We start from the raw sequence: 20,399 nt of genomic DNA, 5'->3' as shown, positions 1-20,399 counted from the left end.
CCTACATTTGAATATCTTAGCATGTCCCTCCGTCTCGCTGATGAACATCGAAAGATATGTATCTCTGTCGTTGTCTAGCTATTGTGTGAATGAGATTAATCTACTTGATATTTACTCTTGATTATTTCACTGAAATATGTGCATGATATATGTGACGTCAATTTTATTAAAGAGATCATCATTAATCACATAAAATGTTAAATAGTTATCCTCTTCGTTATGCATTATGTCGTAATTACTGAATCAATTTTGGCGTGGCAGGGAATACATTATTATTACACTCAAAGCTTCGTAATGTATGCAACATTTTGAACAAACATATTAAATGTCATTCAGATACATTAGTTTCTTAATTAATCGCATTGCGCAAATTTGTATTATCTTTAAATTGTCGATTTTATTAAAAAAGAATTAGCATGTACAACAAATTACATTAGTATCCAATTAATTACTGTTGAAGAACGAAACCTGTATTAATTTTTAATGAGCTCAACAATTTATTAATAATGTGATCCCGAGAATCAATGTTAAATGAGGAGCCATTTACCAAGCAAACATTATAATGACAAAGTATCATTACCGTTACATCAAATATAAGTTAATTAGAGTGTCATAATTTATAATAAATAATTTTATAATATATATAAAATTTTTCATATTTTCAGCGATATAAAGCCGAAAAATAGAGATGAAATTAAAGCCCCAGTGGCAATAAGTAATATTAAAGATAAACCACTTACATTACAGTACAAGAAACGCAATAAAAATATCTCATATTCATCGAATAATTAGTATATGGAGAAAAGGACGGATAATCAAATGGAATTATTTAGTATTATACAACGTAGTAATGGTAACAACACAGAGCCACTGTATTGAAATCTCTGTGCATTCACGGATAAGGAATCGAGGACGAACGTATAATTCGCGTCGGAAGAGTAAATGAGAAAGACAACCGAGCGATAACCGAGCTGAGATCAAAAGAGAGAAGGAGATCGCTTCCAGTAACGTAGAAAGGAGAATAAGGAAGTAAGGGATGTTGAGGGCCACGAAAGTCGTAAAGGTCGACCGCAATGAATAGTTCATTTCTCTTTGAAACTTCGTCGGAGTGCACGGTGATTAGCGGCACGGAAATTTCCTAGGTGACCGAGAACGGTAAAGCGCGAGAGTAATTCGCAAACTGGCCTTGAAAGTCACGTAAATACCAACGAGTTGCGTCACACGATGAAAAGCTCTTAATATCCAAAGCTTAGAAATCCCAAGAAACTCATTGTGACACGTAGAACACACTCGCGCGAATATTCAGCGTGTATACACGTCGCTCTCGTTAAATGCGATATCGTGCATACCGTTTTTTTTTCATCACGGAGTGATTTTCCTTTGCAACGATATAAAAATAAATACTCGTGTAATTACATATTTATTCTTTCATTGGACTGAGATATTTTTAAATAACGGATAAATAAATGCTGCGGACGCGGCTGGAATGCTTAATACATGCGATTCGATCTTCGCGCGCTCTAATGTATTTGCCGATTACTGTGATTAATTATTATTGCATCGGTATAATCTGCATAATAATACCTCCTTATATCTAACACTGCTGCGCAATCAAATAAATAACATTCTATGTAGAATACTCATGCTTCTTGCAGAGGCATATAATTTTTCTAATAACGTATTTTTATCATCGTATATGTATGCACGACATTTGTACATATGTAAGGTGCAATAAACGTTGATAAGACGTCATTTGCTCGAAATCGTGATGTCGACATGTGGAACACGTGCGATAAATGTCATGTCGTCCGCGCGTCTGTCGCTTTATCAAGGATCCTATTTTATACCTCGGCTGCACTGGCAGCACTCTACTAGTAGCAGTAATATTTTCTATCTTGGTCAGCCAATATCTCGCATATTGGCAGCTACTGGTATTCTCAATCTTTTTAATACATTTCTGCATAATAGTCCTGAGGAAACAAAATAAAATAAAGCTCAGTATAAAGGTATTGTATTGTTAAGAAATATCTTGCCAAAAACTTTTAGTTTAATAACGTAAAATATTTCTTATAAAATTAAAAAACTTTGTAATAGATGAGATTTGAAATAATTACTTACTTATTGATTTTGCTTGTTTCTCTATTTAAAATTTGAAGAAGTAAGCCATCATAAATTTATTAAATTTATTAGATTTTGATACTTATTATTATAGTAAAGATAAATTAAGTAGGTCCAAAAAGTGTTTAATCGATTAAATATTAATCAGTAGAACTTAGCAAAATTATAGCTATTTAATTCTTGTTAGATTGAAATTGCTACGCGCTATAGCATCTCTAAACAAAATTATCTTCTTATGGCTTTCGATCCTCTTGTGCTCACCTTTTAGCCGTTCTCCACGTTTAACCGGGTGAAGTGCCTCAAAAATAATAAAACGCCATATTTCAAGCGAGCTCCTATCGTTGAAGCAGTTATGCAAATTTCAAGAGGAGAACCTCCCCCACTTGAGATCGTAAGAGCGGAGAGCTCTGCTAGTGACATTTTTAATTATTCAATAAAAACTCGATCGTAGGTACAGACTGCTTAAATGTTCATTGTCACATTAATTTGTTTTTTAATATTTCGTTTGCTCTAGATAATTTAAAGATATGTAATTTGTTTCGACATGCAAATATATAATCTTGTGAATATAATTATCAAATAAGAAAAACTGAATTACAAAGTGTTATTCACAAAAATTCAAGTTTCTATTCTTCGTATCCAAAATTTCAAATTACAAATAGCAAAGACTTTACATCCAAGTTGTCATTCTCCTTATCTATCCCGCATGCTATTGGAAAAACTATACCTGGGTTATCTCTCTCCAATTTAAATTGCAAACGTTTTACTGCGCTGTAATACAAAGCGCGCTCCGTAACTTACCGGATGCGTCGGTCTCTCCGTAACTCACGCTTCTTCATAAATATCAAATGACCACAGAGAGACCCCAAGCTACTGAATCAGATATCATTATCGTCTTCCACCGTCTTTGATCTTCTAAAGCAGAGATTGTCCGGCATTAGGAAATGCAGTATAAATATCAGAGTCATTCGGTCGTTCTCGAAATTGGAGAAAAACACTTTCTCCAAATTAAACGAAGATTGTTCGATACTGCAGCCGCCGCGGTACAGATCACAGTAAAAAAACTTCATGGACTTCAGATTCCAAAGATTTGTAAATGCTTACATATTTAATGGAGGAAATTTATTTAATATTTATTATTTAATATAGAAAACACCTTGTTCCGCGTTCTTGCAAATTTCTAAATTTCTTTAAGAATGTCACGAAAAAGATTACAATTTAAAAATATTATGTACTAACATATGTAACATACATGTATACAATGAATGAGATTTCTTTGGATACTGCATAAAAGAGGAATTCAATAACCACACTCTTCGTACAGTCGATTATAAATGAACAATGAGAGAAACACTGATCCAATAAATCCAGTAATAAGCACAATTGAAACGGCATCGCGTGACCACACACGTTACATTCCTCGCGCCACAAGCAATTGCATCCGCAATATCACTTCTCGTAGGCGCAGATCTATGACGTATTCCCCAACTGTTCCCCAATTTGCCTGCGTCATGATTGTAAATCACAGCAACAAGTTTCTAACTGATTGTCTAATGCAGCTGCCAATGCGCACAGATCTCCATTACGGAATCTTCGCTGATCGATCTTGTCGATTGTCATTAATCGTCGAGGACACGATTAACATTATCGTTCGTCGCGGAGTAAAAACTCGAGCGCCGATTCAATGAGATCCGTTTCTTTTCCAGGTGCGTGTATCAGTTCGAAAGAAACCAAGGAGCAACCGATGCTACTTCCATCGAGCGCAAACTTTCCCCTTAATATACAATTCGATCACCGTGTCTCAAGAGTGAAATTAGCGATCAACTTGTCATTCGATTAGCCGTTCTCTCTGATTTCCAGCTGCGCCGTACTTTTTCTGGCTTTTCACTCCGCGTTGTGGCAATTACCGGCATGCCGGCGAACGGCGGAGTCAGCTAAACAAAAGACCCGTTAAAGCTATCCCCGATATCCGCATCCTCCGCTTCCGTTCGATCTCGTTTAATTCGTATCAACCTTTTCCATCAGCTTCATCAAGTGTTTCTTTTGTGCTGTCTTTCCTTCGCGATCGCCAGGACGAATCGCGCAATTTTAACGATTGTCTTATCCTTACCATATAATGATACCAAAATGATACAACGGTTCCCGAGTGGATTTTAAATATCCGCTGCGATCCATCCGGAAGATCCTGCTGACGAGACGAATTTTAACATTGGCCCTCCTCATTTTACACACACGTGATGATTGTTAATGCACAGCCAATTACAGTTCATGTTGACGTAATATTGGGTTGGCCAAAAAGTAATTGCGTTTTTTTTTATATAAATAAAAGGCGAATTTTTCATGGGAAACAAAAACTTTATTAAACAATATATTGTCCATTTTGTTTGATTATCTTTTGCCATTTTTCAGGCAACTTCATGATTCCGCGCTCAAAAAAGTTCTTATCCTTTTCAGCAAAAAACAATTCCAACAACGATTTGATATCCTCATCAGCAGTCAAGGTTTTACCATTCAAGGCGTTTTGCAAAGAACGAAACAAATGGTAATCTGATGGTGAAGGTCTGGCGAATATGGTGGATGTGGTAACATCATGGTAACACATCCCATCCAAGCTGCAACAATTTTTCACGAGTGACCAAACTTGTACGTGGTCTAGCGTTATCATGGTGAAACACAACACCTTTGCGATTCACCAATTCTCGACGTTTCTGTTTGATGGCATCATTTAATTTATCCAGTTGACGACAGTATACGTCTGAATTAATGGTTTGATTCCTTGCAAGCAGCTCAAAATACACAATACCTTTAAAGTCCCACCAGACTGACAGCATAATCTTTCTTTGGTGAATATCTGCTTTTCAAGTGCTTTGAGCAGGTTCATCACGCTTGCTCCACCATCTTTTTCGTTTGACGTTGTTGTAGACGATCCATTTTTCGTCGCCTGTTATACGTTTCAAAAATCGATCATTTTCCTCACGTTTCAAAAGAGAATCGCAGATGTCAATACGCTTAGTGAGATGAATTTCTTTCAGCTCATGTGCTACCCAAATATCGAGCTTACTAATGTATCCAAGTCGTTTTAAATGGTTTTCAACACTCGATTTCGATATGTTAAGATTCTCAGCAATCTCTCGTGTCGTTAAACGCCGATTGGAATCGATCAGTGCCTTTATTTTGTCGTCATCAATTTCGATTGGCCTTCCTGAGCGTGGTGCATCTTTCACATTAAAATCTGCAGATCGAAATTTAGTAAACCAATTTTGACACTGCCGCAGTTTTAAAGCATCTTCGCCATATACATGACATAACTTTTTATGAGCTTGCACAGCGTTTTTCCCTTTTCGGAAGTAATAACACAAAATATGACGAAAATGTTCTTTTTGATTTTCCATTTTGAAATCGACGGCAAAGAAACAATTGTTAACGAAATCGTGTACTTTCTTTTTCTAAAACAAACTTGAACTGTGAGTTGTTAACCTACATAATGAATTTGCGGTTTAGAATGAAGATAGTTACATTTCAAGACATGTATGTCCATCTATTGGAAAAAAACGCAATTACTTTTTGGCCAACCCAATATTTACCGCGCGCGATTTGCAGCAGCTTCTCGCGCTAAATTCTTCTTGCGCAGGATAAATTGCCATCGATCAATGAAGCGGATGAAATGCAACGTATGGATTGATTTCGTCAGCTCAATCGTAAAACAGGGAGAAACGATTGCGCGCGGGCATAAAACGAGAGTTTTAGAATCAAGCGCACCGAGTGGACTCGGAGGCACTTGAGAGTTAAATGGATCGGCCCGTATGAGGCCGTTGCCAAAGTTACGTGAGCGCGCTGCTCACGGTCAAAGCAGAGCTCGCTTATCTCTTTGGTTATTCAATTATGACAATTTGTTCCGAAGGAGGGTATACGTCCCGTACACCGGCACGCTTTGTACCGGCGCTCCGGCGGAGGCCGTTCCGCGATAAATTGAGCTCTCAAGAAGGTCTGCGATTGCCGTATATATGTGAATCGGTGTGGAAAAGGTGAATGGGCTTGCAGCAGTTCTGGTACCGCTGGAGAAGAAAGGACGACGATGGGTCTTCCCCTTTTCTCTCCCTTTTCCTCTTTCACTCTCTTTCTTCTCTTTTTTCCTACCCCATAATATACGCACATATACACGCCTGGCCTCGATATGCAAAATCGCTGAATATGGCCGTAAAACGCACGCGGCGTGTATGCCAATATGGCGAGTATGGGAGACCAAGTTCTCTTTCTTTCTCTCGTGCCTCTCTCTTTCTCTCTCTCTCTCTCTTTTCTTTTTTCTCTTCCTTCTGCGCGACTGGAGAATAAAAATATCAACGCTAACGTTTTCATGTGCGTCCTATGTTTTTAATATTTTTAAATCTCGTAATGGACAGTCTATACGATCTTATGTACTTAGTGATATATGTCATGATTATTTTGACAGTTTATTAATTTCACACACAAATGTATATGTATTTTTTCCTTTTATTATTTATTGCAATAATCTTTTAACAACAAGAAGCAATTAAACGAGAAGAATGAAAAAACGAGCATAATAGTACTTCCGTATGTATCAAGTTCACTTTGTCATTCGAGATTCTGCAGAAAATTTCGCACTTGTCGAGAAAATGATGATTTTCCGTTCGTAAATGTCCAACCATTTTCAAACAATCGTTTCTGCGTGTCGATTGAAATGTCTCATTTTCTAAAGTGAACCCAATTTCCGCGCAGTTCCGAATAATCGGGAATAAGATGTGAACGAGATCGTGATTTGCAAACGATTGAATTCAAATTATGGAAATCTTGATAAAGTGACCAGGCGGATTCGCCTTTTCTCTTACTTATCATATTCTACGAAAGAAGTTTTTCTATTTGTTTTTTCTAGCTAACGTGTTACTTCTTACTTACTTCGATAATGTATTACGATTACGGCACAATTCACGATCAGAAATTCTTTGCTTCTGCGAACAATGAAATGTAAGTACATTGAAGTTTGAAGTATTATGAGAGAAGTCGTAAATCCAGTTTTGCGAATTCCTTTCAAATTTGCTTTTTCTTCTCACAGTGCTTATTGCTCGCACTTGATATTCCTGTTTCAGTAGCACATACAGAGTCATTGATAACGTGTACGTGTGACGATAGATATCGTATTAAAATAGTTTTGGAAAAGACTTGACCTTCATCAAATGAAATGTATGTCAGATAGAAATCGCTCCTGATTAATGCAAGGTAAGTAGTACGTCGTAGTAAAAACATTGATAATCTTTGATCAGTTTCAGGGCACAACAACGAACTGACATTAACTCTTGAGAGATAACGATATCACTGTGAAACTGCATACACATACTCAGCCAATTTAATCAGTTATTTGTATTTACACGTTTATTGATGCATTACTTTATTTCTTTTCTAGATAATATATTGAGTTTTTTGCATTTAAATTATAATCTGTAACAACAATAAGATCGAAGGATCGCTGAAGTTTCATATAATTTCGCGACGGTACTTTAAAGTCCGTTTTAGACTATGCAATATATTGCGTTAGATTTGACGCAATTTCTTAATCAATGTTTTGCTGCAAGAATTACTTATCGTTAAAGTGTATTGTGTTTTATACTGCACATTTTATTTGACGCAAGATTTGCGCAATATACAGGGTGTCCCGGGTTTTAACCGACAAACTGCGGGAGCATATTCTACTAGTGGAAATAAGAAAAAATTCTTATATCGAGTTTGCTTAGAAATGCTTTATTACAAAGTTATAAACCAATATTGAAAAGAAATATGAGATAAGTAACAACGGAACATAGTGTAGAATTTGAAAGGTCGAAGATGTTTATGTTATGTGTATTCACGTGTATTCATGTTCACTATGTTGAAACGATTCAGTATGATTGTTACTTTCACAACAGTAGCTGTTAGATTTCAATCGTCGTGTGAACTAGCAATTACTATCAGAATGCCAAAAGTGTTTTCAAATGAGGAATACACCGATATTCATTTCGTGTACGGATTCTGTGACGGAAATGCACGAGCTGCCGTACGAGAGTATCAACGTAGATTTCCTAACAGGAGAGTACCAGATAGTTCTGTGTTTAGTAATACCCATTTGCAATTACGTAATTTGGGTTCATTTCGACCTATGAATGAATATGATGATGTTCGTTCAGCTCTAAGACACCGACGACGCTCGGAAAGAATCTTAAATCTTCGCCAAAACAGCTGGATACAGTTAGACGGTTGTCCATCGCACTATGCTAGACAAGTTAGAAACTGGTCAGATGAACATTACGCTCATAGGTGGATTGGTCGAGGAGGACCGGTTTTCTGGCCTCCAAGATCGCCCGATTTAACGCCTCTTGATTTTTATTTATGGGCAACTTTAAAAAATAAAGTTTACAGTACAGAAGTAATCTCGCTTGAAGATTTAAAGCAACGAATTACTAATTCAGTTACTGAGATGCAACAAAATTTTCAGGAATGTCGTACTGTAACAAATTCTGTACTACGTCGATGTCTAGCTTGTATCGATGTGCAAGGACAACATTTTGAAATGCGTCACTAAATCATTGCGTAGATAATTTTTATTTTTGTGAAAAAATCCGTTGTTACTTATCTCATATTTCTTTTCAATATTGGTTTATAACTTTGTGATAAAGCATTTCTAAGCAAACTCGATATAAGAATTTTTTCTTATTTCCACTAGTAGAATATGCTCCCGTAGTTTGTCGGTTAAAACCCGGGACACCCTGTATACAAACTGAAAACATGGAAAAACGCATCACTTATATAAGAATGGCGTGCTTATTAATAAAAACGAATAATACAGAAGCGAGTAGCGAGGCGATTATCATAATCTTGCACTAATCCTAAACAAGTAAGTAACAAAAGTTTATTCTTTTTCGAGGTTCTTTCTGCACTAGTGCAGGCAGCTAAAACGAACAGATGTATATAGTTTTTGTATTTTGTGTAGACAATTCAGCTAAAAAGAACAGATCTCGAAACGTACAAACCATGGCGCATGCCAGACAAAAAAATTGCTCAGGAATAGAGCACGTTTTCAGTATCTTGCGCAATTTACGAAACACATGCAATTTGTTTGCAATCTGTGTTCGATATATTACATATTTCTTGCTTTAAAAATTGCGTCAAATTTTGCACAATATATTGCATAGTCTAAACCGGGCCTAAGAATTTCGATATTGTCGTTGATTGATGCGATAACACGATCAAACATGATTTTCTTACTCTCGTATGTTTCCGCCTTCTCTGTTAAATTTATTTCACGCCATTTCCGCGGTGTCGTTAGAAAAAGATCAATATTGTTCTTCACGGTATCTTCTTGGTATCTTATTGGACTTGCGAAAGCTGCGAGTTTACGAGAGGGACGGTTTAGCGGGTACCAGAAAGAGAAAGATCCTGTATTCGTCTTCGACAGAAACGAAAGTACGGCGATGAAGAGAGCGCGCGAGCAGACGAGACGGAGGGTAGTAGAGGCAGAGCTAGCCGTTGTGTGAAAGCGTCAGCACACACGTTGGTACGGTGGGCTACCCGACAATAGGCATTGTGCACCCGCCATAACCAGGAACCGAACGCGACAGCACCACGCCGGCATTGTCCGAGTGTCAGCCGGCATCCTCTCTCTCCCTCTCTCTCTGATTCTCTCACCCACACTCTCCCTACATTTCGTTCATTTCGTTCCAGTCTTCATAAATCCCTTCTTTTCTTATTTACTTGCTTGCAATTCTCATTTTCTTATACAATCTCGACTAAGTGTGATTCGCGGTGGATCAGATTAACGAGACTTGTCTACATTCGTGATCGTTACATGGATCTACAATTTACTCGGAACATTCATGCGCGAAACATTCGCAGGTTTATCGCGATACCATTATACGTGTGACTGATAAGGGTACAGATCTTTGAGAAGAGGGCGGGAGTCGTGTACAGCTGATTTGAGTAAGCTGATAAGAAGGATCCATTGATCGGGTATATAAAGAGACCCTAGGTAGCCGCGCGCACATTTAGCGTGGTCGCATAAAGTGGAGAGTGAAAAAACAAAATTTTTCCTAACGTCAGGATGAAAGGTAAGCCTGTTGCTTTATGTGAAATACGTGAACGTGATCAACACTTTACTCAGTGAACGAGACCAATGTGACATAACTTATTGTCGCAAAACGTATCGTAATAATGAGTGTAGATCATGATTTTCCGCAATTATCATAAACATAATTATGACAATTATCACAACATAACTTGATAAGAATCTTTTATCAAATTAAAATTGTTGTATGTAAAATTGCATGTGATATGCGCGTTAACGGATGTTACAGAAAAGGTTTTCACGTAAAAGTTACTTTATTATTTTACATATCACCATGCATATGTTTTGCCTTAGAAACCTAAATAAAAAGTTGCTTTTAACGTAATCCATGGCAGTTTGAGAAGTGATTAGTAGCTTTTTTTACTCTCTTTTTTTATCGTCCTAATCTTAATATATATTTTACTATATTTTAGCTGTACTCTCCATTGCTCTTTTGGTGTGCCTGATGGCTGTGTTCCATTGCCAGGCCCAGGAAGTCACATGCCCAGATGAGGCACCGAGAGAAGGCGACGAGGCGATTCTGTTTCCTCATCCTACTAACTGCAATCACTATTTCGTTTGTGACTTTGGCCGACCGATCGTAATGAAGTGTCCTGACGATTTACACTTCAACCCCGATAAAAAAGTTTGCGATTTCCCCTGGCAAGCTGGGTGCACAGCCAATGAAGCTTAAATAATTTATATCCATAATTTACGTTATATTGTATGTTTGTAAAATCATGTAACAACACAAAATCATTTTTTGGCTGTACAGCATGATACAATTATATACATGAACACATATTTATATGAGCAGTTTATACGTACAGTTTTTCAAGAATAAATTTATGTTTATCTATTATTTCATGTCTATTTTAATTTATCGATCTTACATCAATAAGTGACATCAGATCGTAGTTATCGGATAAAGATTATCAGTATCGTACTTATCGAATAAAGATTATTCAATATGGCGTTGATGATCCGCGATAAGTTAATTTAAAAATGTTTGTCGCAGCGTATGAGATCCCTGTTGGAGCTTATGTTGGATATAAATATATGATATCAGACTTAATACAATCATAAAATTATGAACTATAATATATTTCGTAGATATAATTGCAAAAGAAAATTGCCACAGTTTTCCATTAAATAAGGAGATTGTACGTCTTTTGTGCGAAATAAATTCAGGAGAATTTATTAAAGAAAACGTTAAGCAACATTAGAAGAAATATTTTTTCTCTTTTCATGTATCTCTTTCTTTAATTTATAAAGTTATATTATGATATTATAATTTGATATCATATTATAATTTTATATTTGTTTCATATACTTCTACTTTAAATTTTATATTTGCATATTTTAACGTAAATACAAATTTTATATATGCTTCATATTAAATGTTTCCCAAATGTTTAACTGCTTCCTAACTTTCAGTTCCTAAATTCCAGTTTATCTACTGAATACAACTTTCGTGTCTCCAGAAATGAATTGTGCGAACTCGTAACTCGACTTTACAAGCGCAACAGAGATACTATTACGGCGCGTTTCGAAATCGAAGGCAAGCGTTTGGCATCGAGATGTACATCTCGAAGTGATATCGAAGATCTACCCGTTGCGCGAGCACTTTGCCGCAATTTAACAGCAATAGTTTAACGGGCAGTTTGTATTGTTAAACTGGCACTGGCGTGCGAGTGCGTTTTACGGGAGATGTAACGGGCGGTAGCGAATGAACTTGGAATAGTAATTGTGCGCGTACGGATGAGAATGGGTAGGCCACGAGAGGAATTTACTGCTTAATCGTTCGCACTTTTCCGGAATTGCTGCGTTTAGAGGAACTCCTCCGCACAACGACGGTCGTTCAGAATAAGTACTTTGAATCAGGTTAAAAGCCCCTAAATATTTCTTCGTATATCTGGCATTGGATAGACTGTATTTTATTCTGTATACGTTAAACCATCAAGCAGATTCTTTATCTCTGTGGAGCTTTCATTTCACAGTTTATCAGCAAGAACTTTTCCGCCAGGAATAAATGCACCTTTTGAAAAACAGCATATTTGTATATTTTCGTATGCTGTTTATGAAAGAGTCTACTTTAAAAGCATATTTATTAAGTGGCCATTTTCAAAGAACTGTAAAAATATAATAAAGCTTTTTTATGCGTATCTAAATTGCTATAATTAATATTATTAAAATCTTATTAGAAATATCGAAATAAAGAAATGAACGAAAACGGAAGAACAAAATAAAACGGAAGAAAGGATGAAAGAAAGTACGGAAGGATGGCGGGAGCAAGGAAAGACCTCATCGCAAAACGGTGACACTTAAATTCCCTATTTCGTTTTGAGCTCAATCCTCCAACGGAGTTTGTCGCCTTCACATCGTCTACGTCGTCGGCACCTCTGCCGCCGCCGCTTCGCGTTAGATCGCGTCGCGGCGACGTCGCTCTCCGTCCGTCAGTTAATGTCATATTCTCCTTGCAAAAAGGAGAACAGGAGAACGAGGCGCGTGAAAGGAAAGGAACGAACGAAGCGGCGGGCAGAGAACTCCGCGGGAGCGAACGGATCGAGACTTCTTATCGGTACGAGTCAGCTACCGGCTGCTAGCCAGCTCGCTTACGCGCATCTCGTATATTCCTTTTCATCCCCCGTTTCTCCATCTTACATTTTTACCACCTTCTTTCTCCACCTCCATCTCTCTTTTCCCCTCCTCCTCTTTACTCCTCTTTCTTCCTCTCTTCCGCGCGCGCGATACCTTTTTCTTCCGTCACTTCCGTCCCAGCTTCTCGCTTTACCTCTGCCGTTTCCCACCTTGACACTCGCCGAAATGTATCCGGTCGGTGGAAGCGCCGACGACGATGGCGGCTGTTAATGGATTCTATTCTGTATCAAATTGGAAACCGATTGGTTGTCGTCGTTGTCATAAGATGCGCCGTGAGATAGGTGTGTACCGATGATCGATCCGCGAGCATTTCATCACCCGTCATTCTCATCGAACTGAGAGAATCTATAATTGCCGAGGCGCTATTCTTTAATCATTCAAATTCGAATACAGATACTGTTGTGTACTATCTCTAATTCGTTTTCGTTTAGAGGCATAAATATAGTTTTAACTGTGGCATTCTAGAAAATAATATAATATTACTGTGTTTAATTAAGAATTAACAATTCTTCAACTTCACGTGTCTCAAAATAATGATTACGCAGTATTTATTTCTGTAAGTGTTTAAAAAGTATTTAGAAAGTTGATATATACAATTATATGTATTTTTTATGCGTAAAATACGTATTTTATAACTGCAAGTTATAACGTGATGTTTTAACATGAACTGCACATAATCTGTACTCATCTGCATTGTTCTCTAGTATCGTTCGGAAAATAAAGGAAATTTGGAATACATAATCCAACGTTTAATTTATGCAGCTTGTTTTACCAGGTGGTACGTTCTGTCAAGACGTTACGCGCGGCAGGCGGTATGGGTAAATTAATAGCCAGACATTTTTCTAAGTAAAGAAGCTAAAGGACGTGAAAGTGAAGAAGGAGGAACGAAAAAGAAAGAGAGACACAGTAATTATAAAACGCTCAGATGGCGTGCAAAGAACGTGGAGGCTTCCATTGCACGAGACATGCAGCAAAGCTTAGGCTTCGTTTAGCAGATTACAGTTCTGTTGCGTGTCAGCCTGGACTTGTACATTTAATACATGGTTAGTTTATTTCATTCTTTTTTTGTTCTCCTTTTTACTTGTTAATTACCGAACATATAATAATATTAAATTGCCATTTTCTTGCGTCGTTTAATATAGAATGCAAATGGAAAATTATTTTTAATTAGTAGAAAAATTAAAGAGAGAAAGAGATTTCAACTCATGAATTTATTATTTTCGCAATATCTCGGCACTCATAATTAACGAAATGACGACGTAATATTCCCTTAGGAACAATAATAAATTGTATTTTCTGCGATATTGTAACCGCAGCTTGGCACACAACATGAAGCAATCAACTATCAGAATAGTTTGTAAAATTACATGTGTCGACAGAATTATGTGTATGCGCATTTTATTTATAATGCGTATAGAATATGCACAAGTCAAGAAACGATATTTACAAATCTGGGCCTTTGCAAAATAATATATTCTAAAAGAATATATTATACTAGAAATATACAATAAAAATAAAGAATACGACATATATTTGCAAGAGTAATTTTGTTTCTTTTATTTTGTCTATGAAAGATTGGTTTATAGTGTATCAGACGAATCAGAAAATCAGAAAAATACGTTGTCGAAAATCTTCATGCTTAGAGCTTAAAAATTCATTATTTTCCTCAAGCAACATTGATAAACGAAAAGCATAGCTATCTTTTCCATATCTTTTGCTACATTAGAAACTGGAAAAATAAAATACAGCCGACAAAATGGCTGGCAGTCGTCCTGCGGTGTCTCCGAGGAAATCAAATTATCGATACATGTGGAGCGATGCGCACACATAACGTATATATGACGAAGTGCAAGCTGAGCACAGGTGGCCGGCTGATATTGGTTTTGCTTCCGGATTTGGCGGACACCCCTTATAGCAGTAGACGCAGGCGAGACTCGCCACGAAGGGCAATTACCCCACTAAATATTCACAAGTTCATTACAAGCGGAGTTGGACGCATTCACCTTCATCCCCTTCACCGCGTCCTCTCGCGCCCTTTACCTCTTGTCTTTACTCTCTCGCTCCTCTAACACAAGTTACATTCTCGAAATAGACCCAGTTACAAAGAACACACCGGTACCTCTTTGCTTACATTGCGACTGAACTGAACTTGGATCTGATTTAGGGAGCTGACGTGCGAAAATCATTCTTCCGCGAATGCGGATTCTTACTGACTACAAGCATCACGCACCGATGCGCAATCATGTAATATAGATAAGACTGCTGCGAGTCATAGAAACTCTAACGAATGGTAAAGATGCAGATTAGAAGACAAACGGTGAGCGTTGTTTGATTAGGAAAATTGCATGTTGCGAAAACTGAAATGTCGCTTTCTTGAGCGATTCCACTTCCCTACTGAGAACACAAAGATAAACGTGCATCAAAGATAAATTTGTGCATTTATCTTTATTATAACTAATTAATAAGAATTGCATGAATGAAGTATGAAGAATACATGAAATTAATTTTGTTAGAATTATTATTTTTCTCGCGGGATTTAATCTGAGAAAATTAATTATTACCTCTGTTAAGCCGCTTGAAGAATTTTACGTCTACCTATATCATTATTTGATTATTGTTTAAGAATCTTAATTAATTGTGATGTTGTAAATGAAAACTAACAACGAGTGAGCCTAGTAAGTTGTGTGGTATAGCCTTGAGTATGTCAGAAATTTCATAGCCTTTCAATTCGGTACTTTGATATCTTAATATGCCGCTGCCGCGGCATCGGATTATTCCATCGCTGCGCAGAGCGATATTGAGAGATTGTAAAATGACTCTTTTATTTCAATCAGATAAGGATTAACTTTATACGACTTCGGTGTATCAGGTTTTTATATGACACCCCTTATATGCAGGCATGGTTGGAAATCCAGAGCTAACGGCGGTTCCTCAGTGCGCTGCTCGAACGCGTTGCGAGGTTTCCGACAAAAAGCTCATAAAAATTTAATAGATCGTTCGACCCGAATGCAACGGCAGGCTTTTTATGGCTTATAAATGTTTCGTTTGACCGAAAACAATTTTCTCGGTCCGGAGATCACGGCATAAACTCGCTGCGGTATTGGTCAGTTTGATGTACGTCTTTTCGAAAAGACGAAAGACTTCTCTTTAATCTAGAACATTTCTAAGAATCTAGCATCCAAAGGTAATTTGATATTAATTGCTGCGGATGTTAGTTTCTGATTGTGCCGTTTCATGTATTATCGCGCATTATTGCAATAATGTGTTGAGATAATATGTCAATTAATATTATCCATTATCAGCTATTCGCTATCAGTAATCCAAGTTCGAAGATAATTCTGGATATATACTTAATACCTTAATACCTTAATACCTTAATACCTTATTGATTATTTCTAAGTAGATTACATTACTGATAACATTGCTATGCGTTTTACAAACAAAAGTTCGAAGTAATGGCTTATCTAAGCACGTTTCACATTTGTTAGTAGTCTTTACAAATTTAGTGTACGTATAACATTGATTAGTTTATTTAATTATATAATTATCAGTTAAAAGCAAATGAAGGAAATAAATCATTTAATTACTACATACACTGTATGTAGAAAAATATTTACAAACTTGTTTCTTATCTGTGTTAATTAATCAGGAGCTTTTACGCTAAAATTAGTATTATTAGACAACGAGAAAGGATATCAACGAGGATATCTGCGAGATTGATTTCTGGCACACCGTATTTTACTGGGAATTTTCGAGGGGATCACATGTCAGCTATTCTGTGGGGACCCCGATTAAAATTCGATTGGTTATCGTCGGTATGTCGTGTGATATTCCGATTTATGTAGGATGCTGATAACAATTCGGCGAATTATTGAAACCCGCGCATCGATTGACCAACAGACGCAATATCAGAAATTGTAATTGTATTCCTTCAGAAGACAATCGTGTATATAGTGTGCATATCACAAGTCGTTTATAAAAATGAAATAGATATTATTATCAATAGATATTATTAATTATTTTTATTTTTATTATATTTAATTATATTTATTATCACTAGTTATTATCACTAATGTGTGGAATATGAGAAAACATCTTTATCGAAATTGTATATGATAGTGTTTATATATACTTTATATTAAATAAACATATGTTTAAGAGAATTGATTTGTAAAATTTCTAGATTGTGTGCCAAATGATACGTAAAAAGCAACTGATATCTTAGATATTTTATTTAAAGCAACGTAACCTTGATCTATATCTCTACACATTCAGTTCATATATATTCTTCTCTTTAAACATTATAACTATACATTAAATATCATAATGAATTAATCATATTAAACAATATTGGAATAATACATAACCAGAGCACATTAAACATTTAATTAAATTGTAATAAATTTAATGAATCATTAATCGTGCGTTTTATTGGTGTGGTGTATGTTGTCATAGCTAATACTTTGTTTACATCAATTTCTGCGTTAGAGCTTCTTTTTAGTTAATATTCTCACTTTTATATACGCACGTAGATATAAATTATAAATTTGGCCTTCTTATGAAAATATTTCTATACCAATGGTGAAAACATGATCAGAATGCTTGAATTTTCTTTTCGATATTCGAGAATTAAGTTAGCACCTCGGCATTCAGAGGCTGTTTCCACTTTTGCTATTTGCACAGAATCCACGCTCATAATCCTATTGCTTCACTTTATGAAGATATTGCGCAGATGCAAAAGGTGGAACTGGCCGCTATAGAGGGCTATAAAGGAAAGGGAGACGGAGCTCTGTTCTCCCTCGAACTCGATCTGGATTTACGATATTAGTTGCAACAGCACCTGAACCCGAACCAACCGACCTTGCTTTAAACTATCTCAGGCTGGCTCCTTGTACCACACATAAGTTGAATCGGTTTCCTTTATTTATTTCGATGCCTCGTATTATAGTTGGCGCCTTGAATTTTTTGCTAAATTTGTTAATTATGTTTGATGTAAACAGTGGTTTGGTCCATAGTCTATATTACTATTTTTAATACACATTGCTTTCATTTTCATAATAAATGACAAAGACCGTAAAACTATTGTAAAAAAATGGAATTTATTTAATTTTTTTCGACGTAAAAAGTGTAAAGAAGTTTTTTTAAATTTCTGATAAGTTTGTGCTCTTGCGGTGTTACCATCAGCGTTTTCGATAGGCTGAATACATTTATATAACATACAAGACCTGTTTCCAATAGCAGAATTTATGTATTATCAGATAGTGAAAGCAATATAAATGAGATTTTAAGTATACCTATCACAAGTATGTATATCGTGCGTGAGCGCGCGCCCCTCTCGTTTTCTTCCTTTTAAGCATATTTTCTATTTTCATCGACGAAAGGAACACGATAAATAATCGACGCATAAATCTCGTCGCGTGGCACGGACGTATTCGATCGTCTAAACCGGCAGAAAGCGATCGCGCTATTATTTTCTGCAATGCAAACTACCGACGCACACCCTCGGAAATTGAACCGCGCGTAACTGCAAAAAACATATAATATTAAATTTCTGTAATGATTTCACAATAATGAGATAATAAAATTGCTATATAGTGAAGGACCATGTTAAACATCAGAAATTATTTTCTTGACATTGTTAAGCAAATAATTTCACGTGAGGTACGTATTTATATTAAATTTATATCGCCGATAATTAGGAACGTGCAGTAATAACAACGTTTATCACGTTCTGTGTTTTTCAAACGCGCAAGTACGCGCGTTTGAATAAAATGGACGCGTATCAAAATACATTGCGGAGTAAATCATATCAGAATAAATGCATAAATGAGAGAGCGCGGTTAATGCTGAATAATTCGAGGTAATTCTCAGACGAAAAACTTTCATCTGCGTGAAAAGGCTTTTGAAAATAAGTAAGGGCGGATTGTTGTTAGGAGCTACGAGGCCTGGAGCCAAGCCGCTGCGCGCTGGTGTGAATTTCATTAAAAGCAGCAAAGGAGTGGCGCAAGGGAGAAAAAGACAGAGGAGAGAAATGAATGAATTTATAGTTTTTAATATTTGTTCATTGTACCATCTCGACAAGGACGAAAACGACGTGGATCCGCGCAGGATGTTGCGGAGGGGCAAGGGGGAAGGAGTAAAGCATCCCTGCTTACAACTGCTTATTATTCGAGCTTCTCGCTAAAGGTGCCGTTGCTTCGCCAAATAAAAGATTAGTACTTTTATTCGACCGTAAGTGCACGTAAACGCAGAATGATACGATGCGATTTTATTGTCCCAAAGAAATAATTAAAAGACGAGAAAAGGAAAGCTAGAGAAAAGAATTGGAACAAGAAAATATCGCGATTTGAGCAAAGTGTCCGAATTATAAGCGACTCTTATTTTTGATGTGTTTTCATATATTGTATAATATATAAAAAGACTACGAAAAAGACGATCATCGATATTATCTTGCAACAGTTGATTTGCAAAGTTAAGTAGTTGCTCACAGCGAGGTGGAATTTCACGAATATTATAAATGGTTTTCTGCAGTTGAATGAATGATGCGAATGGTCGAAGTAATGTTAAAGGACGTGATATAGGGCTTAGTGCTAAGGGACAAAGAGAGGCGAAAGGCAGCGGAAGCAATAGGCACAGGTTGGTTTTCGAGGACTTGGCAGTTGCGTCGGCACTGTCGATGAATAGAGAGGTAATGAATCGCGCTGGACACCAACACGGAAGAGGCGAGGCAATTCTAGGCATTTGGCCGGGGGCCTGCCTAAAAAATATACATGTACGCACACATATATATATTCACGGGACCTCTCAATCCACCTGTTATCTGTACTTCCGGCGATGGATAAGTATATATTGCCTGATCGCGACACGTGATGCATTAAAGAATATCCTTCCATTCGAGGGTATTCCAAGGTTTATGTTACCTCTTTCAGTAGAGAATAATTGCTAATAGCTAATTATATGTACATGTGTTCGTTTTCTTCACTTTTAGTGTCTTCCTTCATATTTATTTCACCCTCACATTTTATTCTCTTATAATCAGCCACTCCTGCCTGCCTGTGACAGCCGTGTGCTTGGAAATATAATTTATATGGGACAGAGTTACTTGATTTATGTATGTTCGCCAGGAGCATGAGGCCTCTGTACTAGCACTTTCAGCGAGGAGTTTAATAGAGAAGGTCAGGATTCATTAATAAGAAATATAATATATGGATAGATTATACGCCCAATTTATGCAATTATACTTGATGGACAATTTTATAATTTTAATCGTTAATATTTACATTTATGCAAAGATGATAGGATCAAATTAAAATTTGCCAACGTTAATGAATTTATAACACTAGTCCAGAGTTTCCCAAAGTGGGCGCTATCGCCCCCCCCCCCCCCATGGGCGCTGGCGGGATCCTGGAGGGCGTTGGGGAGTAAGTGGGAAATAGAAAGGTGAAAAAGAATTTGGACTAAACATTTTTTTAAGTAAACTTCTCTACATAGATATACAATCATGCATCGTCACAAGATTCTACCAACCGTT

The 20,399-nt window shown here is 36.7% G+C and overlaps 1 protein-coding gene across 1 annotated transcript; it reads left to right on the top strand.

Moving 5' to 3' along the window:
- Positions 1–10,109: 10,109 nt before the first annotated feature.
- Positions 10,110–11,069, top strand: LOC105278167 (peritrophin-1). The gene is made up of 2 exons (XM_011337026.2): positions 10,110–10,211; positions 10,642–11,069. Exons 1-2 carry the CDS (start codon positions 10,205–10,207, stop codon positions 10,899–10,901), a joined length of 267 nt encoding a protein of 88 aa, XP_011335328.1. The 5' UTR covers positions 10,110–10,204; the 3' UTR covers positions 10,902–11,069.
- The last annotated feature ends 9,330 nt before the right edge of the window (positions 11,070–20,399 follow it).

Source organism: Ooceraea biroi, chromosome 2 (assembly GCF_003672135.1).
Source record: "Ooceraea biroi isolate clonal line C1 chromosome 2, Obir_v5.4, whole genome shotgun sequence".
NCBI lineage: Eukaryota > Metazoa > Arthropoda > Insecta > Hymenoptera > Formicidae > Ooceraea > Ooceraea biroi.
The sequence above is the reverse complement of the archived record's forward strand: the minus strand, read 5'-3'. Positions and strand labels throughout refer to the sequence as shown.